The sequence below is a fragment of the Berghia stephanieae genome, chromosome 13 (genome assembly GCF_034508935.2).
Source record: "Berghia stephanieae isolate SIO BIC M18660-M18661 chromosome 13, UCSD_Bste_1.3, whole genome shotgun sequence".
Classification (NCBI taxonomy): Eukaryota; Metazoa; Mollusca; class Gastropoda; order Nudibranchia; family Aeolidiidae; genus Berghia; species Berghia stephanieae.
In genome coordinates, this window is record NC_088372.1 from 36,738,304 (window position 1) to 36,764,409 (window position 26,106).

The 26,106-nt window shown below is 35.0% G+C and overlaps 2 protein-coding genes across 6 annotated transcripts in view; one reads left to right on the forward strand and one right to left on the reverse strand.

Annotated features, from left to right (window-relative positions):
• Positions 1–8,629, forward strand: part of LOC144959015 (electrogenic sodium bicarbonate cotransporter 1-like) — a 178,961-nt gene extending 170,332 nt beyond the window's left edge. For 3 of the 5 annotated variants that reach the window (XM_078891345.1, XM_078891346.1, XM_078891344.1), the window contains 6 exons: positions 509–581; positions 2,358–2,426; positions 3,102–3,278; positions 4,116–4,265; positions 5,518–5,726; positions 7,534–7,866. In XM_078891345.1, coding sequence (XP_078747471.1) covers positions 509–581; positions 2,358–2,426; positions 3,102–3,278; positions 4,116–4,265; positions 5,518–5,726; positions 7,534–7,723 — 868 coding nt within the window. In that variant the 3' untranslated portion in view covers positions 7,724–7,866. Of the gene's footprint in view, positions 1–508; positions 582–2,357; positions 2,427–3,101; positions 3,279–4,115; positions 4,266–5,517; positions 5,727–7,533 lie in introns of all 5 variants that reach the window. The other 2 variants (XM_078891348.1, XM_078891347.1) reach the window with 1 other exon arrangement.
• A 14,885-nt stretch (positions 8,630–23,514) lies between these two features.
• Positions 23,515–26,106, reverse strand: part of LOC144959016 (uncharacterized) — a 212,342-nt gene continuing 209,750 nt past the window's right edge. Inside the window, exon 109 of the mRNA XM_078891350.1 lies at positions 23,515–25,977. Within this exon, the coding sequence (XP_078747476.1) occupies positions 25,792–25,977 (186 nt within the window). The 3' untranslated portion in view covers positions 23,515–25,791. The remainder of the gene's footprint in view (positions 25,978–26,106) is intronic.

A 26,106-nucleotide genomic window follows, 5' to 3' on the forward strand; every position in this document is an offset into this window, starting at 1 on the left:
TCCAACATTGTGGTAAATATTGAAAAAATAATTCGCTCCATTGCTACATGTCGAGCACTATCCGTACCATATTTGTATCCAATACGATTCAATATATAAGAACGGGTCTCTAACCCAGGACCTTCAGATGTGAAGGCGAGTGTCGTACCTCTAGACCACACAGCCTCATTTAGTGACTTAAGCTCAGTTGCCAGAGCACTCACTTCACAAGCAATTTTATGTTTATAAAATTTGTTTTTAAAAGTAATATTTTGCTAATAATTTGCTATAATCATCAATGCAAGATTTGGGGCTTATATATATATGTATATATATATATATATATATATATATATATATATATATATATATATATATATATATATATATATATATATATATATATATATATATATATATATATATATATATATATATATATATATATATACATACAGGTCTGAATATATTTACTTCCCATGTAAACTTTGTAATTGCTAATTATTGTATATTTCATTTTGCTCCACAGAGAACAAAGAGTGACAGCCCTACTGGTGGGAATTCTGAGTGGAGCTTCTGTTTTGTTTACCTCAGTCTTAAGGGTAGGTCATTGTTTTTCTCTTTTATTTGGTTAACCCTCTCCTTACCACCCACAGGAAAATCGTCACATTCGTTACGATGCAACCAACAATTTTATCATTCTGAATATCTTTTGCACGTCACAAAATTTAAAGAAAATTTGTTTTTATAGCTATAAAAACTTGACACTGTATTATAGAGCTCATTTGCTGAACAATATTGTGCGTAGAATGTACTTGTTGATTTTTCTGTTTGAGTAAGAAAATTCTATTTTTGTGTTGGGTGGGCGTGACGTTTTGGGGGAAACTCTGAAAATGGGTGGTAAGGAGAGAGTTAAGTTAGCATTGATGCAATATTGTATAGTCTTTAACATTTTACAGGGTTATTTTGTGTTATTTTTTTGGACAGATGTTGGTGTGCTCAATTTTGTTGAGGGAAATGGGGGTTGGGGTGGAGATTTGCATTCAAGTTTGTAGAAACCATAGTCAGCACAACAATAAATAAATTGATTTGTTGACTAAGGGTTTGTACCCGAAACGTCCATTGTCTATATGGTTCCCATTCGAGGCCTCTCCATTTTCACTCTTTCGTTTGTATTTTCCCAATCCCAGGCTTCAGGCAGCCCCAACCACTCTCGACAGTCAAGTTGGTAGAGCATTCAAACTCAAAGCAAGGGGACTGTTCTGATATAGGGTTGCATTGTAGTTATTTTCTGACCCCACCGTTTACCTGCTAGGATTGGGTAGCTGAATTTGTAAGATTGGCAGAAAGTAGGCTACTTAACAATAGATAGATCACTGGTAGATTACTCTCCCTACAATTAAAGAACTGGTATCAGTCTCTGATGCAGAAGGGTTGTTTTTTTCTCCGACTCCTGTGATCATCCAGTAGTAATTGGGTAGCTGGATCTGGTACATTTTCTGAAAAGTACTTTGCAATTGACCAGCATCTTTTCCAAAGGGTAGTAAGCATCTTAATGGTTATTTTTTATTCATCAACTTTAAATGCTTTTAATTATTAGATTTTAAAAAATATACAGAAAAATTAATATTTAAATAGTGTTTTTTTTTTTGTGGGTTTTTTGTGGGTTTTTTTTGTGTTTGATCATCATCTAGTCAGCTGATCCTGCGTAGGACGTTGCTTCCCGAGCTTTCTTGCGAAACAGATTACGGTTTTCCGCCAGTCCTGCTTGAGTTGTCATTCCCAGCCATTCACATATATCTTGTTCCCAGCTTCTTGTTGGTCTACCTCTTCCTCTCTTGCCGTCTACCCTTGTCTGCAGAATGTGCTTTTCTAATGATTCGTGGCGAGTCGTGTGGCCAAAATAGTTCAGTTTCAATTTCTTTACAGTTTGAAGAACAATTGGTGATTTTATTCCAATCCTTCTCAGGACTTCTTTGTTTGTTTGTTTTTCAGTCCATGATATTCTGAGTATTTTTCTGTAGCATGTCATTTCAAAAGCTGTGATCTTTGTGCTCTCTGCTTTGCTGATAGTCCATGCTTCGCATCCATATGTTGCAGTTGGGAAAACAACACTTTTGGGGATTTTGATTTTTGTTTGAATGCACTGCCCTTTCCAGATATTATTCATCTTTTCAAGCTTTGATCTTGCCATTGCTAGTCTCCTCCTGATCTCTGGGGCCGATAAGCCCAAAATAAAAATGGTTTTAATTTTTGTTTTCAATTTGTCAGTTAGAAAATGAATCGTGCAATAAAAGAATTCACCAAATACATTGTTAATGTTTGACATTAATGCTTATAAATTTTTTTTTTAATGTTTCACCTTTGACCCTCCCCAGCATATTCCTATGCCAGTTCTGTATGGAGTTTTCTTGTACATGGGAGTGGCTGCTCTCCGAGGCATGCAGGTAAGATTATTTCACTCAGGCAGGTAAAAAGTGATAAACAAAAACAAATATAATACCTTCAAAAATAAAAAGAACAAAATACCAATCACGGAATGTTTCGGGCTCAAAACCCTTCTTCAGCCAACAACAAAATAACAATTAATTCATCCCGTACATTACTAAAAAAATACCAGATCAACGTCAGAGAAATATTTCTCAAAATAGTCAATTTGCCAACACTGAGCTGATGAAATGGATTAGAAAGTCCAAAGCATATGATATGCCTCTCGAGCCATAATAGAGAACAAAAGTGGGATGTCAAAAAACTGGTTCCAATCTCATTGGAAGTGTAAAACTACTCTTTCGGAAGACCTTGTGTAATTGATTTTTTGGTTTCTAAGTGATGGCGTCTTATTTTTTAGTCTAAATGTATGCTGGCCATCAATAAAGATCATCCATCCTCGCTCCTTTACATCCTGTAATCCTAAAAATCTGTCTTTACACGCCCTACTGCTAAAATAGTTATGCCATCTTATGATTCATTATATAACCTTTTCTTATGAAGAACTGGTAGCATACACACTTCCAAGGATTTTGGACCTGGAAAAATAGGTGTGACGTCATGACTTATCTGCCTTATGATGTGACTGTTGTTATTGTTGAGAGAATCCTGATTAAAATCCTATTCTTCCACAGTTTATTGACCGACTCTTGCTGTTCTTCAAACCGGGCAAGTACCAGCCTGACTATATCTACCTCCGTCACGTTCCCATCAAGAGAGTTCACTTGTTCACCTTGATCCAGATATTCTGTCTGGCTGTCCTGTGGGTGATCAAGTCTGTCGAATCGACGTCCATCGTATTCCCCATCATGGTGAGCTGATATAGAGAAATGTGTATTGATGCTATGCATTCAGGTAAAATACTCACAGCATCCTCCAGCCGGATATAAGGCACCACAACACAAAACTGTGTGTATCCTTAAACATTTATAGTCTGATTGATATAATATAGTGAGAACTAATCATTAAAATGGCCGTCTAGAAGCAATAGCAAAGAGCTGAGTGACGTCAACTTCATTCCATCTGTTCCACTTCTTCTCTGAAAGAAGGCTCACTGTCTGGTTGAGGTTCTTGACCTCCCATAGTGGGCAGGAAGGTCACTTACTGTGTCTTCTATCCCCTTATATCTGTTTTCAACTTGCTTTCTCTCTCTCTCTCTCTCTTGGAATGAGATTACTTGGGTTTTGTCCTTTCCCTTGCCAGAGTCCTTAGCTGAAAGGGAAACAGTCAAATGTATAGCTAATGTTTTGTGAGATATTTTTTTCCCCTTGTAAATCATCTCTCTGTTATGTACCGTTATACTTGTTGGTTTGAATAAATTATGATTTTTGTAAAAATTTGAGTCTATTCCTCTTAGTGGGATCCTGTGCTTGTGTCTGGATGAGACTTTTAGGTGATATCTGACGGTGTGCTCTTGGAATTTTCATCTGTACACTATGTGAAACATTCTCCCTTTGTGTGTGTCTTACTTTTTCTTGTGTGCTTTCAATTGTAAATCTTTTTTTTTTTCACTTTTCACTATCCCATTTCCCTCTTTTTTACCGGCGTTGAAATGACCTAAATGTGTCACAAGCGCCCTAAAACCCTTAAAAACAAAAACAACCAACAAAACTCACCATAACTTGTTTCTATTTCACTCATTCATCCAGGTTTTGGGCACATGCTTTGTCCGCAAATTCCTGGACAAAATTTTCCCCAAACACGAGCTGAAATGGCTTGACGATTTGATGCCCGAGGATACGAGGAAGGAGAAAGAGGACGAGAGGAAGAAATTGGCGGAATTTGAAGATGATGCTGAGGTCAGACATGAGTATAAAAATAATTATATTGAAAAATTTACTTTAAAAAAACGTTCTTTAGAGCCATAAGGCTAATGGCATGGATGCCCTAAAAGCTGGAAAACCAGCTTTTTGAAATTTTGTGGCAGATGGTATTGGGGAATTAATTTTGATTATAGAAACATAAACGTATTTAAGATTGAATCAAGGGATGAATAAGGGGATTACCAGGATGAAAGTATTGGTTGTTTAAAGGCAACTATTAATGGGAAGCTAGATGGATGTGTGACCATTTCTATGATTTAAATGTGATACCATTTGATGAAGAGACGCTTTGTAAGAAATATTTTCATATCTGGTCTTTACGAAAATCATTTTCTGGCTCTTTTTAATTTTAGCATGTTGTGGATATTAAGTTTTACTGAGATGTTATTGCCATATTATGTTTTTACAAGGGTTCGAACTCTGGACCCTCTTAAGATCAAGGCAAGACTTATGCATTAACAATTTATAACAATGCAGAAGTTTGTGGTGTCCATGGCACCATCAAGAGATGAAGTGAGTAGGAAAGTGCCAGAAGACAATAGAGAATAAAAAATGTTCGCGGCAGTGATGGGGATTTGAACCCGCGACCTTACTGGTGTGACAACTCCGCCTGGCCGGTGAGAGTGTGACTCTACCATATGAGCTATCCACGATCCCTAAAAAGATTGTCTCTAACTCAGGTCATTACTAGAGCTCTCTCTCACAGACTACTTGAGATCGCGGGTCCAACACACACAACTCCGCGAAGTTAGTTGGCCAGCAATTAAGCTTAATAGCCAATATTTTCAACACAAAAATATAACATAGAAACAATTGAGACATTGAGTATGCTCCAGTATATGGGGTGAATTTTTAATTCAGAAAAGTGGGTGGAGCAGGCACTTATGTTGGTAACAACAAGAGATGAAGTGAGTAGGAAATAATCATTTGTAAACATTTGAGTGCATTCCTCTTAGTGGGGACCTGTGCTTGTGTCTGGATGAAACTTTTAGGTGATCTCAAACTAAGTACTTTGATAGTGTGCTCTTGTAATCTACATCTATTTCCTGTTTGAACCAATTCCCCTTTGTCTTACCTTTTTCCTCAATTCCTTTTAATTCTACATCTAGAATCTTTTCACTATCCAATTTTCTTCCTTTTTCCTGGTGCTGATGTGACCTAAATGTGTTGCAAGCGCCATAAAACACTTACAAAGAAACAATTAATAATTTGTATTCCCTGCCATCAGGAAGAGGCTTTGCTGAGTGAGAACTATGACAAAGTCATGGACCTCAACCACCTGTCCCTCAACGAACTCAAACACCAGCAGAAGCTACACAGACTCACCAACAACGAGAATCTCGACATTGGCCAGGAAGTTTCCAAAACTGGCATTTGGTTACAGTTACGACGGAACTCCAAGAATGGATTCTCAGATATGGAGGATGGACTTCATAAGTAACATTTTTTTGATTTAAAAAAAAAAAAAAACTTTTTTTTTTTTTTTTTTTTTCATTGTAGACAAATGCAATTTTAGGGCTCCTAAATCGACATAGATGTATTGAACATCTTGCTCTCACAGGAAAGATAGAAGGTAAAAAGAGTAAAGGTAGACCAAGAAAAACATATTGGAATAGTTTGAACAGCTGGGTGACAAAGAAAGAGAAGAGTAATATTAGTTTTCTGAGGTTATCTGATCAGAGAGATGAATGGCGTACCATGATCACCGATGTCTGGCACAGACTTGGTACTTGAAGAAGAAGACAAAGGATTTTGATCTCTCTATGTACTGGAGTCGCACAATTTTAGCCTTTATTTTGTTAATGGGTATTTTGTATGAGTAAAGATGTGATACAAAGCTGCTAGAAGCTGTGGACTGTAAAAAGTAATGAAACAAAAATGAATAAAACAGCTTCGAAAAAGAACAAAATACCAAACACGAAATGTTTTGGGCTCAAAACCCTTCTTCTGCCAAGCCAACAATAAAAACATTGAAAACATTAAAATATTCAGTTTTGTTTGTAAAATTTAAACAATTGGCACTGTAGGCATTAGAAATGTCAAGTTTGTGACTAAAATTACCAAATAGGTGCTGTTTGTTAAAATACTATATTTCAACCGAAAAAAAAATTTAAAAAAATCTGCTGTCCCAAAACTGTTTTGGTAGAAACTGTACATTGTGTAAATGTTTCACGGAAAGATTGAAAAAGTGGTTAGGTCTTCTGACTTCCCATTGGGGACAAAGAGGACACTTGCTGTGTCTTCTATCCCCCATTTATATTTTCCCATTCCATGTTGGCTCTCCTATTTGGTTCTAGATTGATATTGCTCGTTTGTTGTTTTTTTCTCCTGGTCCTGATGGAGATCCTTAGCGGGGAGGGACACAGTCAAAACATTTTTGAGAGAAATGATATTTTTTTCCTCGTAAATCATTGTGACCATCTGACTGTGTCCTTCATAGTGAAATCAGTGCTGCCAAACTTACGTAAAGAAATGCCTACTTTTACCCATTTTCATTCATTGTACACCTTTTACTGAAGATCTTACACTTTGTTCAATTTCTATAATTTAAACAGTTTTTATTTTCCAAGTCATAGATACACTGTTTTAGTGATCGTTGATTTGTTATCTGACCCTGTGGTTTATGCTGGCAATTCAATAAAATATTATCTGGCTGGGTCATATCTGATTTATACGTTAATTCTGGAAGTCGATTCTATTTATATTGTCTATGAATAATAAGTTTATTCATTAATCTTAATATCGATTCTAATATTACTACAATGGTCTTGTTGCCCATCATCAGAATTAAAGTTTGTTATTGTTTTCAGTACTGCACACATTTGATCAAAATCTTACTCATTTTGGCTCTCCATTTGACACATTGGTAAGTGTTGGCAGCACTGCTTGGTAAGGGTTGGCAGCACTGCGAAATCCTTTGCTTGTGTCTGGATGGGAATTTTAGGCAATGTCAAAATAGGCCCATTGTGTATTGGTGATAAATTCCTCTGTTCTGTATTAGATCCGATCTGCTTTTTCTTGCTTTTTCTTTAGTGCTTTGAACTTCAGATTTACAACATTTCTTGTTTCATCTTCATTTTTATTGACGTTGACCTAAAAATCTTGCAAGTGCTGCAAAATTCCTAAAAACAGAAAAACATCGCTTAAATTTAACTTCTTTGTTTTTATAGTAAATTATGCAGCCATAGATAATAAATATTTCTGTCATTCTGATTTAATAAAATTTCTATAATTTCCATCTTAGCCGTCACAAGAAAAAGAGTCACCATCGATCGAATGGCAAGCATCACCACCATCACCATCACCACCGCCACCACAACGGCAACAAAAACACCAATAGCCACAGAGAGGAGACGGAGACGGAAATGTTGAATCGGGAAAACAACGAGAAGACGACATTCTACATGGGTGACGAGGAGGATCACAGAGTATAGATAATTTTTGTGTGATTCAGGGACCACAAAACTATAAATGTGACAAAATGGCCTTAGTTGTGTTGGGATGAGCTGGATGCGGAGAAATTGATTAAATTTATAATGTGAAATTTGAGTCAAACTCTCTCCTTACCATACATTGTCCTGGATTGTCATTCTACAAGAAAGTGGATTTTTAAACTAAAACTTAAAAGCAAACGACTTACTTTGACTTATGCCTCTTGGCTCCTGGCAAAGCATAGGGCCTCAACACCACTCTTCTTCTGTCCTTGGCACACAGACCTTTGCTTCACTCCAGGTAAGATTGGAGACTCACAAATCTTGGTGAAGGCTTCTCCTCCAAGTCTATTTTGGACGACACCCATTTCCTCTTGCCATATGGGTTCCATTCAAGAGCCTGCTTGGTTATATTAGAATCACAAATAAATTCTTTTATATATAACATAACATAACATATGGTATAGGGCAAAATAGGATTAAATCCCTTGAATGCCCTTAATATTAATAGTAATGCCATAAATCTATTGATTAAAGATTACAATAATGATACACGTGGATTTTTCTTCTAATTTTTACAATAAAAACCTCAGTAAGATAAAAGTTCAATTTATCAAAACGATTTTGATGTAGTTGGTAAGGAGAGGGTTAATGTGCTTTTTCTGTAGGAGAATTAATGGCCTTTATGACAACATACATATCTGATTTCATTATTTTGATAGTTTTGACTTCACATTTAATTTTCTGCATACGGTTCATCACGGAATAACAACAGATTGAGGCAAAAAGTCATAAATGAGAGGGGAAGGGTCCAAATAATTCCCGTTGAAATTTGGTTTCCAACTTGAGATTTCAAACTTTTGAATCGTTTCAAATAAAAATGTTTACTCTTGAATAACGCAACTACCAGATTTAAAAATAAATTTTCTTCGTAGAATTTTTAAAAAAAATGTACCTGACAAATGTGACAACCTTGTATAAAGTAAAGGTGAATTGAACTTAAATTTAAAATAATTAGAATTACAAAATTGTTCTCAATGAATGAAATGTTACCAGTGTAGCCCAAATTTCATGATGAAATTTAAGACTTAAAACTCAATTTTTAGCTTTGGTTTGGTGGATAAAAAATGGATTGAAAATAGATAAAGGGATACGATTTGATGATTAGTCATGCGATTTCCCCCCACTATAAGACCATATTTATTATAATCCAGAGAAAGTTTCTGTAGACTAGATTATTGTGCTGATGATGTATTTCTTGTCAATTTACGAGATCCTGAAGTCTTTCGTGTCAGTCTTTCTGCACCAAGAAAAACAAAAAGTATTTTGAGGACGTCCCATTTCTCTTTCCTCCATTAAGTGCATTTCACTGTTGAATTGTCTTTCTCAACGGCCTGTTTCGCCTCTCGACGACACATTGAATCATAATGTGATAGTGTTACTCAAAGTACGTCCGTACATAATGAATATGTGCATCAATATCAATGTTATTGTTTCAATTTATGGAGTAAGATTGACACAGTTGGTTGATAACACATATTGTTGGATTGTTGGATGTGTTAGTTCTATTTTGCTGTACACTGACAAGATGCTTGTTACTTACAATTTACAATTTGGCTAGAAATTGATTATTTTAAATGACTATGAATAGGCTGAATGTAAAATTGTTAAAAAAATTTTTAATCCGAGACTTTAAGAAGTCTTCAGTTTACATATTTTTGGCAAGTTGGAGGCCGAAAATTTATTATTAATTGGGTAATTGAGTTCTGGCCATAGAGCCATCAACAACTGAAGCAAGTCATTTCTGGCCCAAAATTCATCAACAAATGAAGTAATTGAATTTCTGGCCAAATTTTACAAAAATGTCTTATCAGTGGGCTGCAGTATTCATGTTGACCGTTATTTATCAATCTAAATATATCATTGTTATAATTATATGTTGTTTTTTCATAATATTTGTGTCTTCCTTCATATTCATACCAATTTGTTACACATTATATGCAAGTGACGATATGTATATACTATAAATAATAATAATATAATATTACATAATAACTTGTTTATTGATATATATATATATATATATATATAAATATCCCTCTTCTTTTATCGGAAATCTTTGTTCTTCTTCTAACTTTACAAGCAAAACCAAAGAAATTTATAACCAATTAATCATTGTTTTTGTCACCGTTTTAAAAATTTATGTTTTAAAATGTTAGTTTTACGAAAAATCCCTTTTTATGTTGAATTTTTAATCCTTTAAACAAAAAAATCCAGCCCCCCTTTTTAGATCCATTTATTTAAGGAAATCCTGTTTAAAAATTGTTCTTTTAATATTTTTTCTTCATTTTTATGTATTTTATTCAATCCTAGTCGAATTAGTGGTAAAAAAACTGATAGGTTTTCTGTTGTCATTCAAGTTCATCTAGGGTTTTACGCAAACTATTTGAATCATGGCTTTTGTAGTTTCTGTTTGATTTATTGTCTAGTATCTTTCTCTAGGATTTGTTGCATATATCTCATCAGGTAATCTATAATACATTGTAAGACATAGCAATATGATCATTTGATTGAATAAAAATTCCGTTGTTACTCATAAATATGTATGACCTTCCCCAAAGAAGACTGGTTTCCCATGATTCCTCACTTATTACCTGTCAACCTTCTGTTGCACTACCTTTGTTTTTTACTTTTTTTTAACTTATCCTCTTGGTGCTTGATCAGCACATTATAAAACTGACAAGGTGGAATGCCATCTTTCTCGGTTGGAGGCCATTTTTGTCATCTGTCCCTAAGACCAACCACTTTCATTTCTCTTTCGATGTTCCTCCTCCAGGTCTCCAGTGGGCGGCCCCTTCTTCTCGTTCCCTGGAGGGGTCCACCTGAGGGCTATCCTGGGAATGGCACTCGGATCCAATCTGAGGACATATCCAGTCCATTTCCACCTTCTCCCCTTTACAGCTTCAGACACTGGTTCAATGTCAGTGCGGGGTTCCTGACCTCCCATAGTGGGCGGGGGGAGAGGGGGGGTACATACTGTTCTTCTATCCCCTTATATCTGTTTTCCAACATGCTTTCTGTCTTTGTCTTGGAATGAGGTTACTTGGTTTTGTCCTGGTCCTGGCCAGATCCCCTGGCTGAGAGGGAAACAGTCGAATGTATAGTTAGTTTTGGGAGATGATTTTTTTTTCATTGTAAATCATCTCTCTGTTATGCACTGTATTATGCTTTCTATATTTTATATAATATTTGTAAAACATTTGAGTGTGTTCCTCTTAGCGGAGACCTGTGCTTGTGTCTGGATGAGACTTTTAGTGATCTCAAACTAAGTACTTTGATAGAGTGCTTTTGGAATCTACACCTGTTTCTTATTTGAACCAATTCGCCTTTGTCTTCCCTTTTCTTGGATGCTTTATTGTAATTCTAGAACTTTTTACTATCCCATTTTCTTCCTTTTTACTGGCGCTGATATGACCTTAATGTGTTGCAAGCGCCGTAAAACCCTTAAAGACAAACAAACAATCAATGTCAGTGCGTTTAACCAGTTCTTTGTTTGAAATTACTTTTGGCCAGAATTTAAAGCTGTTTCATCTTGATATTTTACATGACATCATATATTGCTTGGTGGGAGATGACCTGTTTTTCCTAATAAATCATCTCTCCGTTATATATCGATTGCTGTAATGGTCAGGATGAATAGATTTGTATTTGGTTAACATTTGAGAATACCCATCTGACCAGGAATCCTGTGCCTGTGTCTAGCTGTGTCTCCAATTGTGATGGTCCCACCCAAGCCGGAACTTTGGAAAAAAAAAAAAAAAATTTCAGCACCTTTTTCTATCAATTTAGTTAAGAATCTGTCTGCTTTCATTTTTTGAGTATTATTTGTCAATTGTCAAAGAGACGGATTTCGGGTGGTTGGATGGGAGCATCACCCTTGAATCATATACCTATGATGTTCGCATGGGTGTACGATCCGATAGTGATGTCGTTTCTTCTTCTCTTTACTAGCCTATCCTGCTTCTTTGGTTTGTGATTGTATTTTTGACAGGGGATATCTTTTTCCTGTAAATCCTCTGCCTGTTTGTTCTTGGTTATTTATAATTTAGCTTATGATATCTTTAGGTTATGATTTTGATTGACATTTGTACTATTTTTGTTAGATTGCTTGTTTTTTTGTTTCAGCGGTCTCTCATATAACCTCAATTGTGTTGGAAGAGACCTAAAGCAACAAACAAACAAACACAAAGAGACGGATTTCCGTCTGAAGCCATAAAAATGGAATCCCTGTCCACTTGTTTGAATGAGTCATTGTCTTGATTGACTTGTCATGACTGTTTTATCAAAACCATTTACACTTTTCCATGACGTTACTTTTTACTACAGCTGATTTTGCCTTAAAAGGTCGAAAAGCTTCTAAACACAAACAAGCAATAATGTTTTTATTTCTTCTTTTATATTTCCAAAATGTGAGAAAATAAGAGTTGCTATGTTGGAGAAATGTTTTTCACAAGAATGGAAATATATAAATTTAAAAAGTGATGAACAAAAATGACTATAACAGCTTTGAAAACAACAAAATACCAGACACGGAACATTTCGAGCTTACAACTCTTCTTCAGCCAATATCCCTACCCAGTAATGCATAGATCGAACTCACCCACTTGTAATATTCATATGAATTTTGATAGAGGGGATGAAAGTTACAAAATCCCTTTTAAAAACACTGACATTATGTAAGGTGAAAACTTTCTACAAGTTGAATGAATTCGTTGTAAAAAATAAACCAACAAAAAATGTGTTAAATACTTTTATACAGGGTTTTAAAAAATACAAATTGCTTTAAGCACATACATTTTTTTGTTTAGAAATGATATGAAAAAAGAAAACATTCCAAATAAATAAGTAAACATATTCCAAGAAATTTGTGTTTCAAATATGAGGAGGAAGATAACAAAAAAAAAACCAACAAAAAACAATCTTATTTTTAACAAGTAATTTTGTTGTTGGTTTAACATTTGTAAATAAATCTGTCATTTTGTTTGATTGGAATACAAGCAACCATATCATGTATTGTCATATTGAGATTATAAAATGTCTGGACGAAGCAGCTCTAACATATCAGAGAAAACAACTAGAATCAATCTTTAGGACTTCATTTTAAACGAGGTCAATAGAAATAAAAAAGGCAAGTTTTGAATGACTGAAATAAGTAGATATTATTATTAATAATGTTTTTTTTTTAAACGGTTGAAGGATTGTCAAGAAAAAATTCGTTTCCTTCACCAATTGAAAGTACAGAATGGAAAAAGTATGGCCGCATGATGATGATGATGATGATGCGGATGTTCTGTGATAGATTTGATAGTGTTAGTGTTGAAGTACAGACCATAAAGAGTGGCTTCATTGACAAGTTCTTCATATGAAACATTTAAAAACTGCCAAGGGGTTTATTATTACTATCCTTTATAATCACACTGACTATAGGATTTTATATTCTACTAAAAATATTGTTCTCCCATAGTGGGCAGGGTATCTTCTATCCCCTTATATCTGTTTCCAATTTGCTTTCTCTCTTTGTCTTGGAATGAGAGTATTTGGTTTTGCTCTGGCCCTGGTCGTAGTACTTGGCTGGGAGGGCAACAGTCAAATGCATAGTTATTGTTTTGGGAGATATTTTTTTCCTTGTAAATCATCTCTCTGTTATGTATTGTTATATTTGTTATTTTAAATGTATAATGTAAACATTTGAATGTGTTCCTCTTCGTGGGATCTTGTGCTGGTGTCTGAGTGAGACATTTAGGTGATCTCAAACGAAATGCACTGATATTGTGCCCTTGGAATCTACATCTGTTCCCTATTTGAACCAATTCTCCTTCGTCTTACTCTTTTACTCAAATCCTTTTAATTGTAATTCTAGAATCTTTCACTATCCCATTTTCTTCCTTTTTTCTGGCGCTTATATGTCCTAAATGTGTTACAATCGCCGTAAAACCCTTAAAAACAAAACAAGCAAAGAAACAAAAATATCGTTTTTTAGCTGTAATAATATATATTCTACAGAAAGTATTGTTTTGGATTAGTCATTCAATTTTCATCATGATAAGCGGTTTATTTTGTATGCATCACATTGGATAAGATATTTAGGGATACTGCAATAGACCAACATCCTATCCAAATGGTAGCAATACATTTTGTCCATTCCTACTCATTTAAAGGATTTGAAGTATTTGTTATGTGAGATATAAAGAAACATTGTAATATATAACTGAAAATCTAGACAAACAATAATATTCAGTTTGGCTTTGAGATTTTGAGATGAAAGACAAAACAAAATTTATACAGCTCTGTGATAAAATTGAGTTTACGACCCACTCAACACCCTCCTTACCTCATTACCCGAATGTATAATCTCATCACTTTGCGATTTTAGAAATGTTCGCTTGTTGTCTCCTCGTCTCGTTACAGATAATTTGAAACAGACATTTCCCGGGATATAACGCATTGTTAAATATACCTCATTTTATTTGGCTTGAAGAGGTGGAGATAACAAAAAAACAAAACAAAAACATTACAGCCATATTTGATGACTCGTGAAAAGATATACTTATTCTTTGTGATCTGACTGTTAAGATCCACAGATACCCATCAAGAATATATTATGTTACAGGGAGAATTTTGTGTTCCATGTCTTTCTTCAACAAAGAACAGAAACGATAAACATGTATAAGGTACAAGACATAAGACATAGGGCTCAGTTTACAACTTACAGACTGGAAAGTAAACGCTTACAACTTACAGACTTTGGACAGTAAACGCTTACAACTTACAGACTTTGGACAGTAAACGCTTACAACTTACAGACTTTGGACAGTAAACGCTTACAACTTACAGGCTTTGGACAGTGAACGCTTACAACTTACAGACTTAATGAAAAATGAAACGCTTAATTTCACAATCTGTAAAAGTAAAGTCTATTTGAGTTAATTTTATAATTTCACACAATGTTATCACTTTGTCCCCCCCAACCTTCTCAAATTCCTTGTAAATATAACTTAATTCTTCTTCTTAATTCATGATTCATGCCGCTACGATTTGATTGTTATAATGACTACCCACTTAATTGAGACCATATAACCATGTGTAACTTACCTGACCAATGAGTTATAAATGAAACATATAAATAAATAAATACAATATTATTCAACAATCATAATACCAATAGTAATAATAATTATTATTATTATACAGTACTCACTGGATTATCGTGCTGAATTTCAGCAAGCTCTGCAATACAGCACATTGGAGTTGGGTGACAGAATGTTATCTATAAGTCATTACCTCCCATGAGCTTCAGATTTCAGCACGCTTGGATTCTGGCAAGCTTTTTTGGCTTCTCCCGAGAGTGTTCCAGTGCGGGTGGTTGGATGGGAGCATCACCCTTGAATCATATACCTATGATGTTCGCATGGGTGTACGATCCGATAGTGATGTCGTTTCTTCTTCTCTTTACTAGCCTATCCTGCTTCTTTGGTTTGTGATTGTATTTTTGACAGGGGATATTTTTTTTTTCTGTAAATCTTCTGCCTGTTTGTTCTTGGTTATTTATAATTTAGCTTATGATATCTTTAGGTTATGATTTTGATTTACATTTGTACTATTTTTGTTAGAATGCTTGTTTTTTTGTTTCAGCAGTCTCTCATATAACCTCAATTGTGTTGGAAGAGACCTAAAGCAACAAACAAACAAAAAAAAAAAAAAAAAAAAGAGTGTTCCAGAATCCAGCGAGTATTTGTAATAAAATGTGTGAAAACGATACATACTATTCAGCATGTAATTGTAAGGAATAAATATATTATTGATTCGTTTTACGTGAGGGAATATCTGAGATGACTCCTATTGGAAAGATGGATGAAGAGTTTGTGTGGATGATGGATATCGGATGAAGTGTGTGTTTTAATATTGAATAAATTGTACTGTTGTTGAATTGCAAAAATAATAAAATATTAACCAAGAGAATGTTTATGAGATTTTTTTTTTCCCTTTTTCAAATTACAACTTGGAATTTATTCTGTTGTAGTATAATGACAACAAACCCATATCCCACTCTCTTTGTCATTAGTCCTAACTCTCATTAGGCTTTGTCGCCTTGGAGAGTGTGACTCGTACCTTCAGACTTGAGCTGTCTGGGGCTTCCTGCACTACGTGTACTTGGGGGTCCCGATAGCTCAGATGGTAGTGCACTCCCTTCACACACAAAGGGGCCAAGATCGATCCTGGGCTCAGTCGAGATTTTATTTTTTTCTTACCCTCCTGTCCACCCAGCATTGAATGGGTCGTTGGGTCTGTTAGATCTGGCAGAAATTACGTTGCGATAGATTAGCGTCCTATCCAAAGGATAGTGAGAAACCCCCGCTCTATAGGCCGAATGGCTCTGAAGGACTACTTTTCTTTTTAGTTTTATATCGAGCAATTTTCAATTAATGTGATAAAATCGCTTTCCAAAAGTACCCAAGCTTACAGCATCTCTAAACTTGAAGGAAGAGAAGTAGGACTTGTAAAGTGTGAGTACAGTTTTTTAAAATGGCTAGGGCTATTGGTCAGTACTGACCCCCAGGCGCTAGCACCTGCGGTCAGTACTGACGAACAGGCATCAGCACCTGGGGGTCAGTACTGACCAATAGGTCCTGGTGTCTATTGGTCAGTATTGGACAACAGGTGCCACTGCCCACAGACAACCTCTCTTCGATTTCGAACAACTCTCAATCAAGACTTTCCGAGAGTAAATAAAACGTAAATGATATTAAGCCGTTGAATTGCCATAAATTGTATGCCTGTCCATTTCTGATGATGCCTGTAATAGGCTCAGTATAAATGTCGTCAGTCGTTTAAGGTAAGTATATCTAGACGATATTTGGTCCTTTTTGAATGTTTTTATTTCCGGTGGACTGAAAACCCCGTTCCTTTTTCTTTTTTTTTTTTTTGTCATGCAAAAATTACAAAAATAATTATAATAAATAACGGAAAGGAGGAGAAACTTGATACGAATAGATGACTCCATTTTTGGGCAGCGTGGCTCAACAGTACGGTCTTTGCTTCGTACCCAAAAGGTACCGAGTTCGATCAACCGCCGCTGCGCTGTGTGGCCTTGAGCAAGTCACCTCGCCCGAGCTCGACTTGCGGCACTGCACTGCGGCTGATGCCTGGGTTATTCCAGCCTTCCCTTGGTATAGACCCTAGATACAAATTTTCCATTAATGAAGGGAATTTTACTTTATTTATTTATCATTATTATAAGAATATACTGAAAATACAAAACTTGTGAACGCAGTTTTAAAGTTCGGCTTTTTAAATCGTAACAGTAACACGCCTGGGGGTCAAGACTGACGAATAGACACTCCGTTTTTAAATTTCCACAGTGACTTCGCCATTAACAATCAGGTACTCATTTTACACTTGAGTATGGTGAAAAAATGAGAGTAGAGAGCCTGGGACCGACACAGTTCATAAAGTTCGTGTAACGCCCTGAAACTACAAAACTGAACTGGCCAAAATATGTTGTTTTTTTAAAAATGTCTTTGGCAGACTTTGGCCATATTGCTACATACAGCGATTGCCTTCATTTAACGAGTTTCACAATTTGCCTTTATTGTTTATTTAATTAAAAAAATTGAGTAATATCAACAACAACAACAGAAGAAAAAAAAATGCTAAAAATTTTTAACCAAATATTTCTTGTACCAAATGACTTCATTTTTTATAAAACGAAAAAGCTAAAAACACAACAAAAAAAAAAAAAACAAAAACAAAACAAACAGAACGAAATAAAAATGCAACAACAACAACAACAGAAAAAAAGGCCAAAAAAACCCCCCGAAGAAAAACAAAACGAAAAAAACCCACCAATTTAGGAAATGGCATTTTAAAATGTCAATCTGGCATACCGATTGCATTGGGTTTTCATTAACCCTTTCCAGATGAAGATGAAAGGGTTAAGAAAAGACTTTTGCAATCGATATGCCAGCTTGGCATTTTAATTGCCGAATTCCAAAACTGCCCATTTTGAAGCAGTTTGGCATTGAATAATTTTATTTCCCACTTTGGCATTTTAAAATGTCAAGCTGGCATACCGATTGCATAGGGTTTTCATTAACCCTTTCCAGATGAAGATGAAAGGGTTAAGAAAAGACTTTTGCAAGCGGTATGCCAGCTTGTCATTTTAATTGCCGAATTCAAAAACTGACAGTTTTGAAGCAGTTTGGCATTGAATAATTTTATTTCCCACTTTGGCATTTTAAAACGTCAAGTTGGCATAACGATTGCAAAGGGTTTTCATTAACCCTTTCCAGACTGAAATGAAAGGGTTAAGAACAGAGTTTTGCAATCGGTATGCCAGCTTGGCATTTTTAGTGCCGAATTCCAAAATGCCTTTTTTGAAGCAGTTTGGCATTGAATAATTTTATTTCCCACTTTGGCATTTTTTCTTCTTTTATTAATTGTGTAATAGGCGATGTGTTTTGGGTTTTTTGTTGTCTTTTTTTTGCGACAGAGACAATAATACTATTGGCCAGGTACTCATTTTACACTTGGATAAGGGTGGTCAAATGAGTTCGTCATAAATCAAACAAGTGTCTCATTCATTTCAAGATAGAACTGAGCCCTTTTCCGAGTTAGACGAATTTTCTACTAACTGAGCTAATGGTGATTTCCCCACACCCTTATCCAGAGACAAAAACAAAACAGATGACAAAGGTTTAACAAAAAAAAAATTTTTTAATTAAAAATTTATATATATATATATATATATATATATAATATATATATATATATATATATATATATATATATATATATATATATATATATAAAAATATAAATAAATCAAAACACGGTGTTGTGTATAATAATATATATCATATTTTATTCAGTAAATAAAGATATAATATGTTTCTACAATATACAAAATCACTCCCTCAAAAATATACTATACCTACCTCTTGAACTTGACTATATAGATGTGTAGCCTATGTATTCTTGTATTTCCAAAATGATATTAACATCCAACTCCAACTCCAAAATACTGCTTCTTATTATTTTTGCAAATTTACAAATCCATGTATTCCAATAAATTCGGACATATTTACAGAAAAAAACGGAATTGAAAAGATTGTACTTACGGGTAAAGTTGCTGGGAAGAAAAGAAGAGGGAGACAGAGGATGGATTACATTGACAATCTGAACAGATGGATTGGTGGAGGAGGAACAGGAATCGAGCTATTGAGAAGATCTGAGGACAGATATGGTTGGAGGGACATGATCGCCGATGTCTGCAACAGGCCTGGCACTTGATGATGTATTCCAATCATTGAGAAATTTATCATTTGAGTCAGTATCAGATTCCCTTCCAAACACCAGGTCAGCGTATTTGACCAGTGCATCGCCTACTCTGGAAAGACACGTGTTTACAAATTTGGCCAGGAAACAGACAATGCTGTGAACAGCTAGGGAGATGCACATTCCTCCCACCAAATCCAAGCATCAGTAACACACTTTATACTATAAATTATAGTCACCTGGAACAACTACAAAAGACGTCTAACTTCTACGTCATGGCACAAGACCGAAGGGCTAGAGCTCAGGTGGTCGCTGGTTCTGATAAGTAAGTAAGTGAACAGCTAGGTACTCATTTTACATCTAAGTATGGTGCGAGAATGTGAGTAAAGTGCCTTTTTCCAAGGACTTAACTAAGCACTGCTCAGAGTTGGACTCGAACCCAGAACCTTCCGATCCAAAAGCGATTGTCATACGACTAGACCACAATAAAATACAACAAATCAGCAAATCTCACATTTCTTACCGTAAAATCCCCATCTGGCATCTTGCTGACAATGACCTGATACCGTTTTGGTCACGATGGGTCACACACTTATATTCAGTATCACAGCAAACCAGAGTTATGTCCCCTCTTTTTTGTGTGCATAGAATGATGTAAGTGTAAGTATACTTTATCACATTTAATTGATTGAGTTTCATAGGAATGTAACGCCACCACGAGACATTTACATATATCGTTAGATGTTGCTGATGATGTTTGTTTGTTTGTTTTTAAGGGTTTTACGGTCCTTGCAACCCATTAAGATCATATCAGCGCCAGTAAAAAAAAAAAGAAAATGGGATAGTAAAAAGTTCCAGAATTATAATTAAAGTACCCAAGAAAAGGTTAGACAAAGGGGAATTGGTTCAAATAGGAAACAGATGTATATTCCAAGAGCACACTATCAAAGTACTTAGTTGAGATCACCTAAAAGTCTCAGCCAGACACAAGCACAAGGGAGCGTTCACATATTACGTCATCAGCTAGGGGGGGGGGGAGGGGGGGTCTACCAAATGTTGACATGGGGGAGGGGGGGGGGGGTCAGACCCAAGATGATGTCATCAAAACATAGGCAAATTAGGCCTATTTTACTAAATGCAAGAGCTTCAAAAATTTCATTCCATTTAATTCTATGGGCATTCCAAATAAATTAGCAAAAAGGTGAAAAATTAATTAAATGATGGAATCATCAAAACCGATTGAACTGCTCAAACTGCTTGCTCAAGAAACAAGATGGGAAAGGGGTATCACTTCTCAAAAGGCGAACTTGCCCTAAATGTTCATTGTTTCACTCCTCGATCACAGCAATGAAAGACCATTCACAAAAATGCGGCATACAAGAAGAACAGCAAATGGGAGAAAGTGATGACGATGAAGATGAAATTGATGATACTATTTATAGTACATTGCCAGAGGTCCAAGGCAGAAACATTTTTTAATCAATTAATTTTATGTTTGGAAATTGAAACAGAAATTCATTCCACTAAAAGACTAATATGCTATAAAATAATTTGCCTCCTATACTATTTTAAATTACACTTTCTGAAATTTTTTTAATAGCACCTGCACCAAGTAGCCTAATTTAAATAATGTTTGTTAGCTTTTATCTTTGCAAATTTAAATTTTATGTCCCCATTGTATCGTAAAACATAAATTATCAACAGTTTCTGAAATTAATAAAATGTCTGAATGTGTTTTATCAAACGTTGATAATCAATGTTTATGGTTTGAAAAATGAATAATAAATATTGTGAAATTAAAGTTATCTTTTAGTTTTTATTAAATTAGATGACGTCATCATCTGTTGGGGAGGGGGGGGGAGGGGGGGGGGTCAGGTCAATGATGACAAGTGATGACTTGGGGGAGGAGGGGGGGTCTAAAAAGGGCAAAGTTTTGATGACGTAATATGTGAACGCTCCCCAATATCCCACTAAGAGGAACACACTCAAATGTTTACAAATAATATATAATACGTGAACAAAACATAATACGGTGCATAACAGAGAGATGATTTACAAGGAAAAAAATATCATCTCCCAAAACTAACTATACATTTGACTGTTTCCCTCAGTTCAGTGCTTGGTTGGCCCTTATATTATTTTCACAATGTACACAACGCCCTTAACAGTATTCAAAATCAGGGGATGCAACCCATACTTGTACAATTGGCTTAAATAGTCATTCTGTATATACTTGATTGTTTCCCTTGTTTAAGTCAAAATCGCAGCTTTGTTACCAGACCCTTTTTTGCCTCACTGAAAAAAGTTATTTTCCTTATATTTCATAACTCATTCAAAATGCCAAAACCAGATGGTGGGTCCAAGTAGTGGGGGTTCGAGTCCAGACAACGCAATACTGGTTTTCCTCTATTATTTCTCCACATAACCTGTCACTAATCATTTGTATCCAGCCCCAATTGTAAGTGCTCATCTCGTCTCATTTAGATTGAGTTGTAAGTCTGACTGTAACGCTACACTACAGACTTGGTTACATTTCCTTTCTGTTTTGTACTTTTTTTTTTTTAATTAGTAAATTTAATGCAGCTATGTGGTCTAGTGGTATTACACTCGCTTTCTGATCGGACGGTCCTGGGTTTGAGCCTCACACAGCGCAGAGTTGAGTTCTTGGAAAAGGCTCTTTATTCACATTATCTCACCATACTCGGGTGTAAAATGAGTACCTGACCGTTAACAGCATCGTCTCTGTCCGAAAAAAAATGTCATATCGCCTAACAGGCATCATGTCCCGTCCTACATGTTAAGTGTTGCTGTTGACCAGGGACCCCTTGTAAAGTGCTTTGCGCACGTTTAGTGGATATTGCACTATATAAAAGCTCAGTTTTAAAAAAATCATTCATTGAGTGTAGATCGATATAGCCGACTCAATAGGTCTTTTGTTTGTTTTTAAGGGTATTACGGTGCTTGCAACACATTTAGGTTATATCAGCACCAGTAAAAAGGAGGAAAATGGGATAGTAAAAAGTTCTAGAATTACAATTAAAGCATCCAAGAGAAAGTAAGACATAGGGGAACTGGGAACAAATAGGAATCAGATGTAGATTCCAAGAGCATACCACAAATGTACTAAGTTTGAGATCACCTATAAGTCTCATTCGGACACAAGCACAAAATCCAAACAAGGAGGAACACACTCAAATGCTTACATTATACATTCAAAATAACAAATATAATAATACATAACAGAGAGATGATTTACAATGAAAAAATATCATCTCCCAAAACAATAACTATGCATTTGACTGTTTCCCTCCCAGCCAGGGCCAGGAAAAAAACAAGTAATCTCATTCCAAGACAAAGACAGAAAGCATGTTGGAAAACAGATATAAGGGGATAGAAGACACAGTATGTAGGTACCTCCCTGCCCGCTATGGGAGGTCAGCAACCCCACCCAGGCAACATGTATGATTCCTTGTCCTTGCTCGGACATCAGCAATGTATAAAACAGAAGCTCAACCAGGTTTCATCACATCAACAAATTCCATCAACCATTGGCAAGAAAAAAAACATCCCTACAATTACAGCTTTTTCCCTCGACCAACACCATCAGTGTAATTAGTTTGAGACCACTAAATGTCTCATCCAGACACAAGCACAGGTCCCCGCCTAGAGGATAGCACTCAACTGTTTACAAATCATACATATGTAAAAGGAAAAATAATACAGTGCACGAGAGAGATGATTTACAAGGGAAAAAAAATCATCTCCCAAAACTATCTCAGTCCAATGTTCTTTTTTGTAATTGGATTATATGAAGAAAAAAGATGTTTGTTTTTGTTTTTTAAGGGTTTTACGGCGCTTGCAACACATTAAGGTCATATCAGCGCCAGTAAAAAGGAAGAAAATGGGATAGCAAAAAGTTCTAGAATTACAATTATAGTACACAAGAAGGGGATTTGGTTCAAATAGGAAACAGATGTAGATTCCAAGAGCACACTATCAAAGTACTTAGTTTGAGATCACCTAAAAGTTTCACCCAGACACCAGCACAGGTCTCCACTAAGAAGAATACACTCAAATGTTTACAAATCATATATAATACGTAAACAAAACATAATACAGGACATAACAGAGAGATGATTTACAAGGAAAAAAATATCATCTCCCAAAGCAATAACTATACATTTGTCGCCCTCCCAGCCAGGGCCTGGACATAACCAAGTAATCTCAAGGAAAAAAATATCATCTCCCAAAGCAATAACTATACATTTGTCGCCCTCCCAGCCAGGGCCTGGACATAACCAAGTAATCTCATTGCAAGACAAAGACAGAAAGCAAGTTGAAAAACAGATATAAGGGGATAGAAGACACAGCAAGTACCTCCCTGCCCACTATGGGAGGTCAGGAACCCCACCCAGAAGAAGAAAAAAAAATCAAGACCAGTCATTGATGAAAATCATAGATAATAATTATAATAAAATCTTTAATTCATTAGGATGTTGAAAATATTTTAATATAAAATAAATATTAGTGACTGACCCATCCCTGTCATGTCCATTTACATTGTTTTATTTTTAAAATGGTTATTTACACAGACAAGACACTTAGTATCATCAATTACAAAAAAGGAAAAAATATAATAAAACAACAAAAAATTGCCAATAACAGACCTGCCCACTATTACAGAAAAACCGTAAAATTACGAAAGTTTGGCTCCAAATACAGAACTTCACGAGTCTCTCTAATGCATTAAAACTTATTGAAAATTAATGTCGATGCTTGCCTATATAATCTACAGAATTCCGACGTGTTATTAAATCCACTGTCAGTAAATTGTTGATTTTTAAAGTTAACGATAGTGGCTACGATTTTTATTTCCTAACGATTACGAATTTTTTAAATTTTCAAGTAGGCAGGCCTGCTATAAGCGCCAGTAATGTATGTACACATTGTATGAAGCATTTGTAATAATCAACCCAAAGGAATTTATTTGATCAATGTTATATAAATAGATACAGACAAAAATATCACAGAATTGCTTTTCATTATCCGATACAATAAGAAAAAAAACACAAGACTTAATATGGCCTTTTTTTACCCCTAACAATTTAGTCTATTCTAATATTTATTCTCAGTCTAATGTTGTAATTTCATCGCCATTTACCTAAAGCCATCCTGAATTATCAAAAGATGAAATATCATTTTCCTCGTTTCCAGGCTATCTTGTTCATGAAACAAAACATCAAGGGTGATCAGTTTAATAAAAATCTTTAATATGTTGTAAATCCATAGAGAAAAAAAAGGCGTTATCATATGGATATAAATAAGCTTTTATTTTATGTTATTTTGGTACTTAAATAAATAAACAAATAAATAAATACAACCATTATCATAAATAACAAACATCAAACACTTATATAAGTTAAATCTTTGTCCTTGCTTTTGGACAACGTCATGTCATAAAATAAAAAATTAAACATAGAATTGTATAAAAAAGATTTTTAAAAATTACAAGAGTAAAAGTTGTCTATAAAATATCATGTTAAAAATCAAATGCTAAATACAAGAGGAAATAAAGGAATGAATTAAATAAATATAAATAAATATATTTTAAGAAAACTGGCAAAAAAATAATGTATAATAAAATAAATTCTTATAAAATATAAGTAAAGGGACGGGTCATCTGTACAATGTCATCAATAGAAATATTCTCACAAATCAAAATATCACTTTATATCTTTCAAAATAAATATGGACGGAAAAATCTTTTGTAAACAAAATTCAAAATCAACATTTTTGTAATTTGCAATACAATTAATAACAAAAACAAAATAGTACACAGTATTAAAAAAAAAAAAGAAAGAAAGAAAGAGATATCAGTAAGGGAGAAAACATTTTTTTAGTAACATCTTGAGCAGATTCAATCTGGTTTCAATAGGTATCCAATATGTACATGATCTGTAGAAATGCATGATTAGAGATGTATATCAATTGATCAAGGCCCCTCTGGAAAAACAATATCATTTATGTTATGTATAACATTTGTCAACATTTCATGTCTGTCAAAATGTCTCACATTGTACTATTAGAAAACGTCATATATTTTACTCATAAATAACAACGTGAAATTGAATGAGGCTTCAATTTAATAAACGAAAACAGATCATGTGGACATTTCGGGTTTCCCCTTTATCAACACGACAGTGCTTCATTCATCCTGTTTTGTTGATAAAGGGGAAACCAGAAACGTTCACAGTATCTGTTTACATTGAATAAATTGAAGCTTACATTCAATTTCACATTGTTATTTATTCCTACGAGCTTCGAGCAGCAACATTTACATTATATTTTACTTAGATGATTCAAGACAGTTTCATTATAACATAATTATCATTGGTTGCTGGTTCAAAAGTTATTGGAATATTTCTTTAAGTGGAGTAGGCCGGTGGATCAACTATTTAACCCTTTAACGGCAAGACTCATTTCTTCCCAATCATAATTTCTCTCAATGTTCAACCCGGTATGACAGCAGATCTGACTGTTTTCACCAAGACAGAGATAACAGCAACGGGACTCAGGCTTCAATCATGTTAGAGTAGCATTACTGTTAATTCTTCCTTGTTGAAAACGTTAGGATATGATGTCAAATTTGGTTGAAATCGAACTCAGCCTGTTGAGGGTTAATATCTTTATTGTTTTGGGTTTTATAGGTTCTTTTTTTTTTCGGTCTAATTGTTTATTCACTTCTTTTTCTTCATGACTTTCTCCTTTTGATGTATTTGTTCTTCGACAGAGCTGACCGTTCGGACAAGTTCCTCTTTCTTGAGTAGTGTGGCTGTCAATCTCTCCCTCAGGGATGTTATCTTGTCAGATTGATCATCCACCTTGGTCATTCCTTCACGAATCTCACACTCTGTCTTTATCACCTGGAAATAGTTTTACAATGCGTTATATTGTATTTATCAACAATAAAGGCTATGCTCTAGGGAAGCATCTTTTAAAACCTGCTAAGTTACTTAGGGTTAGAAAATGATTGAACACTCTCAAGAGAGACA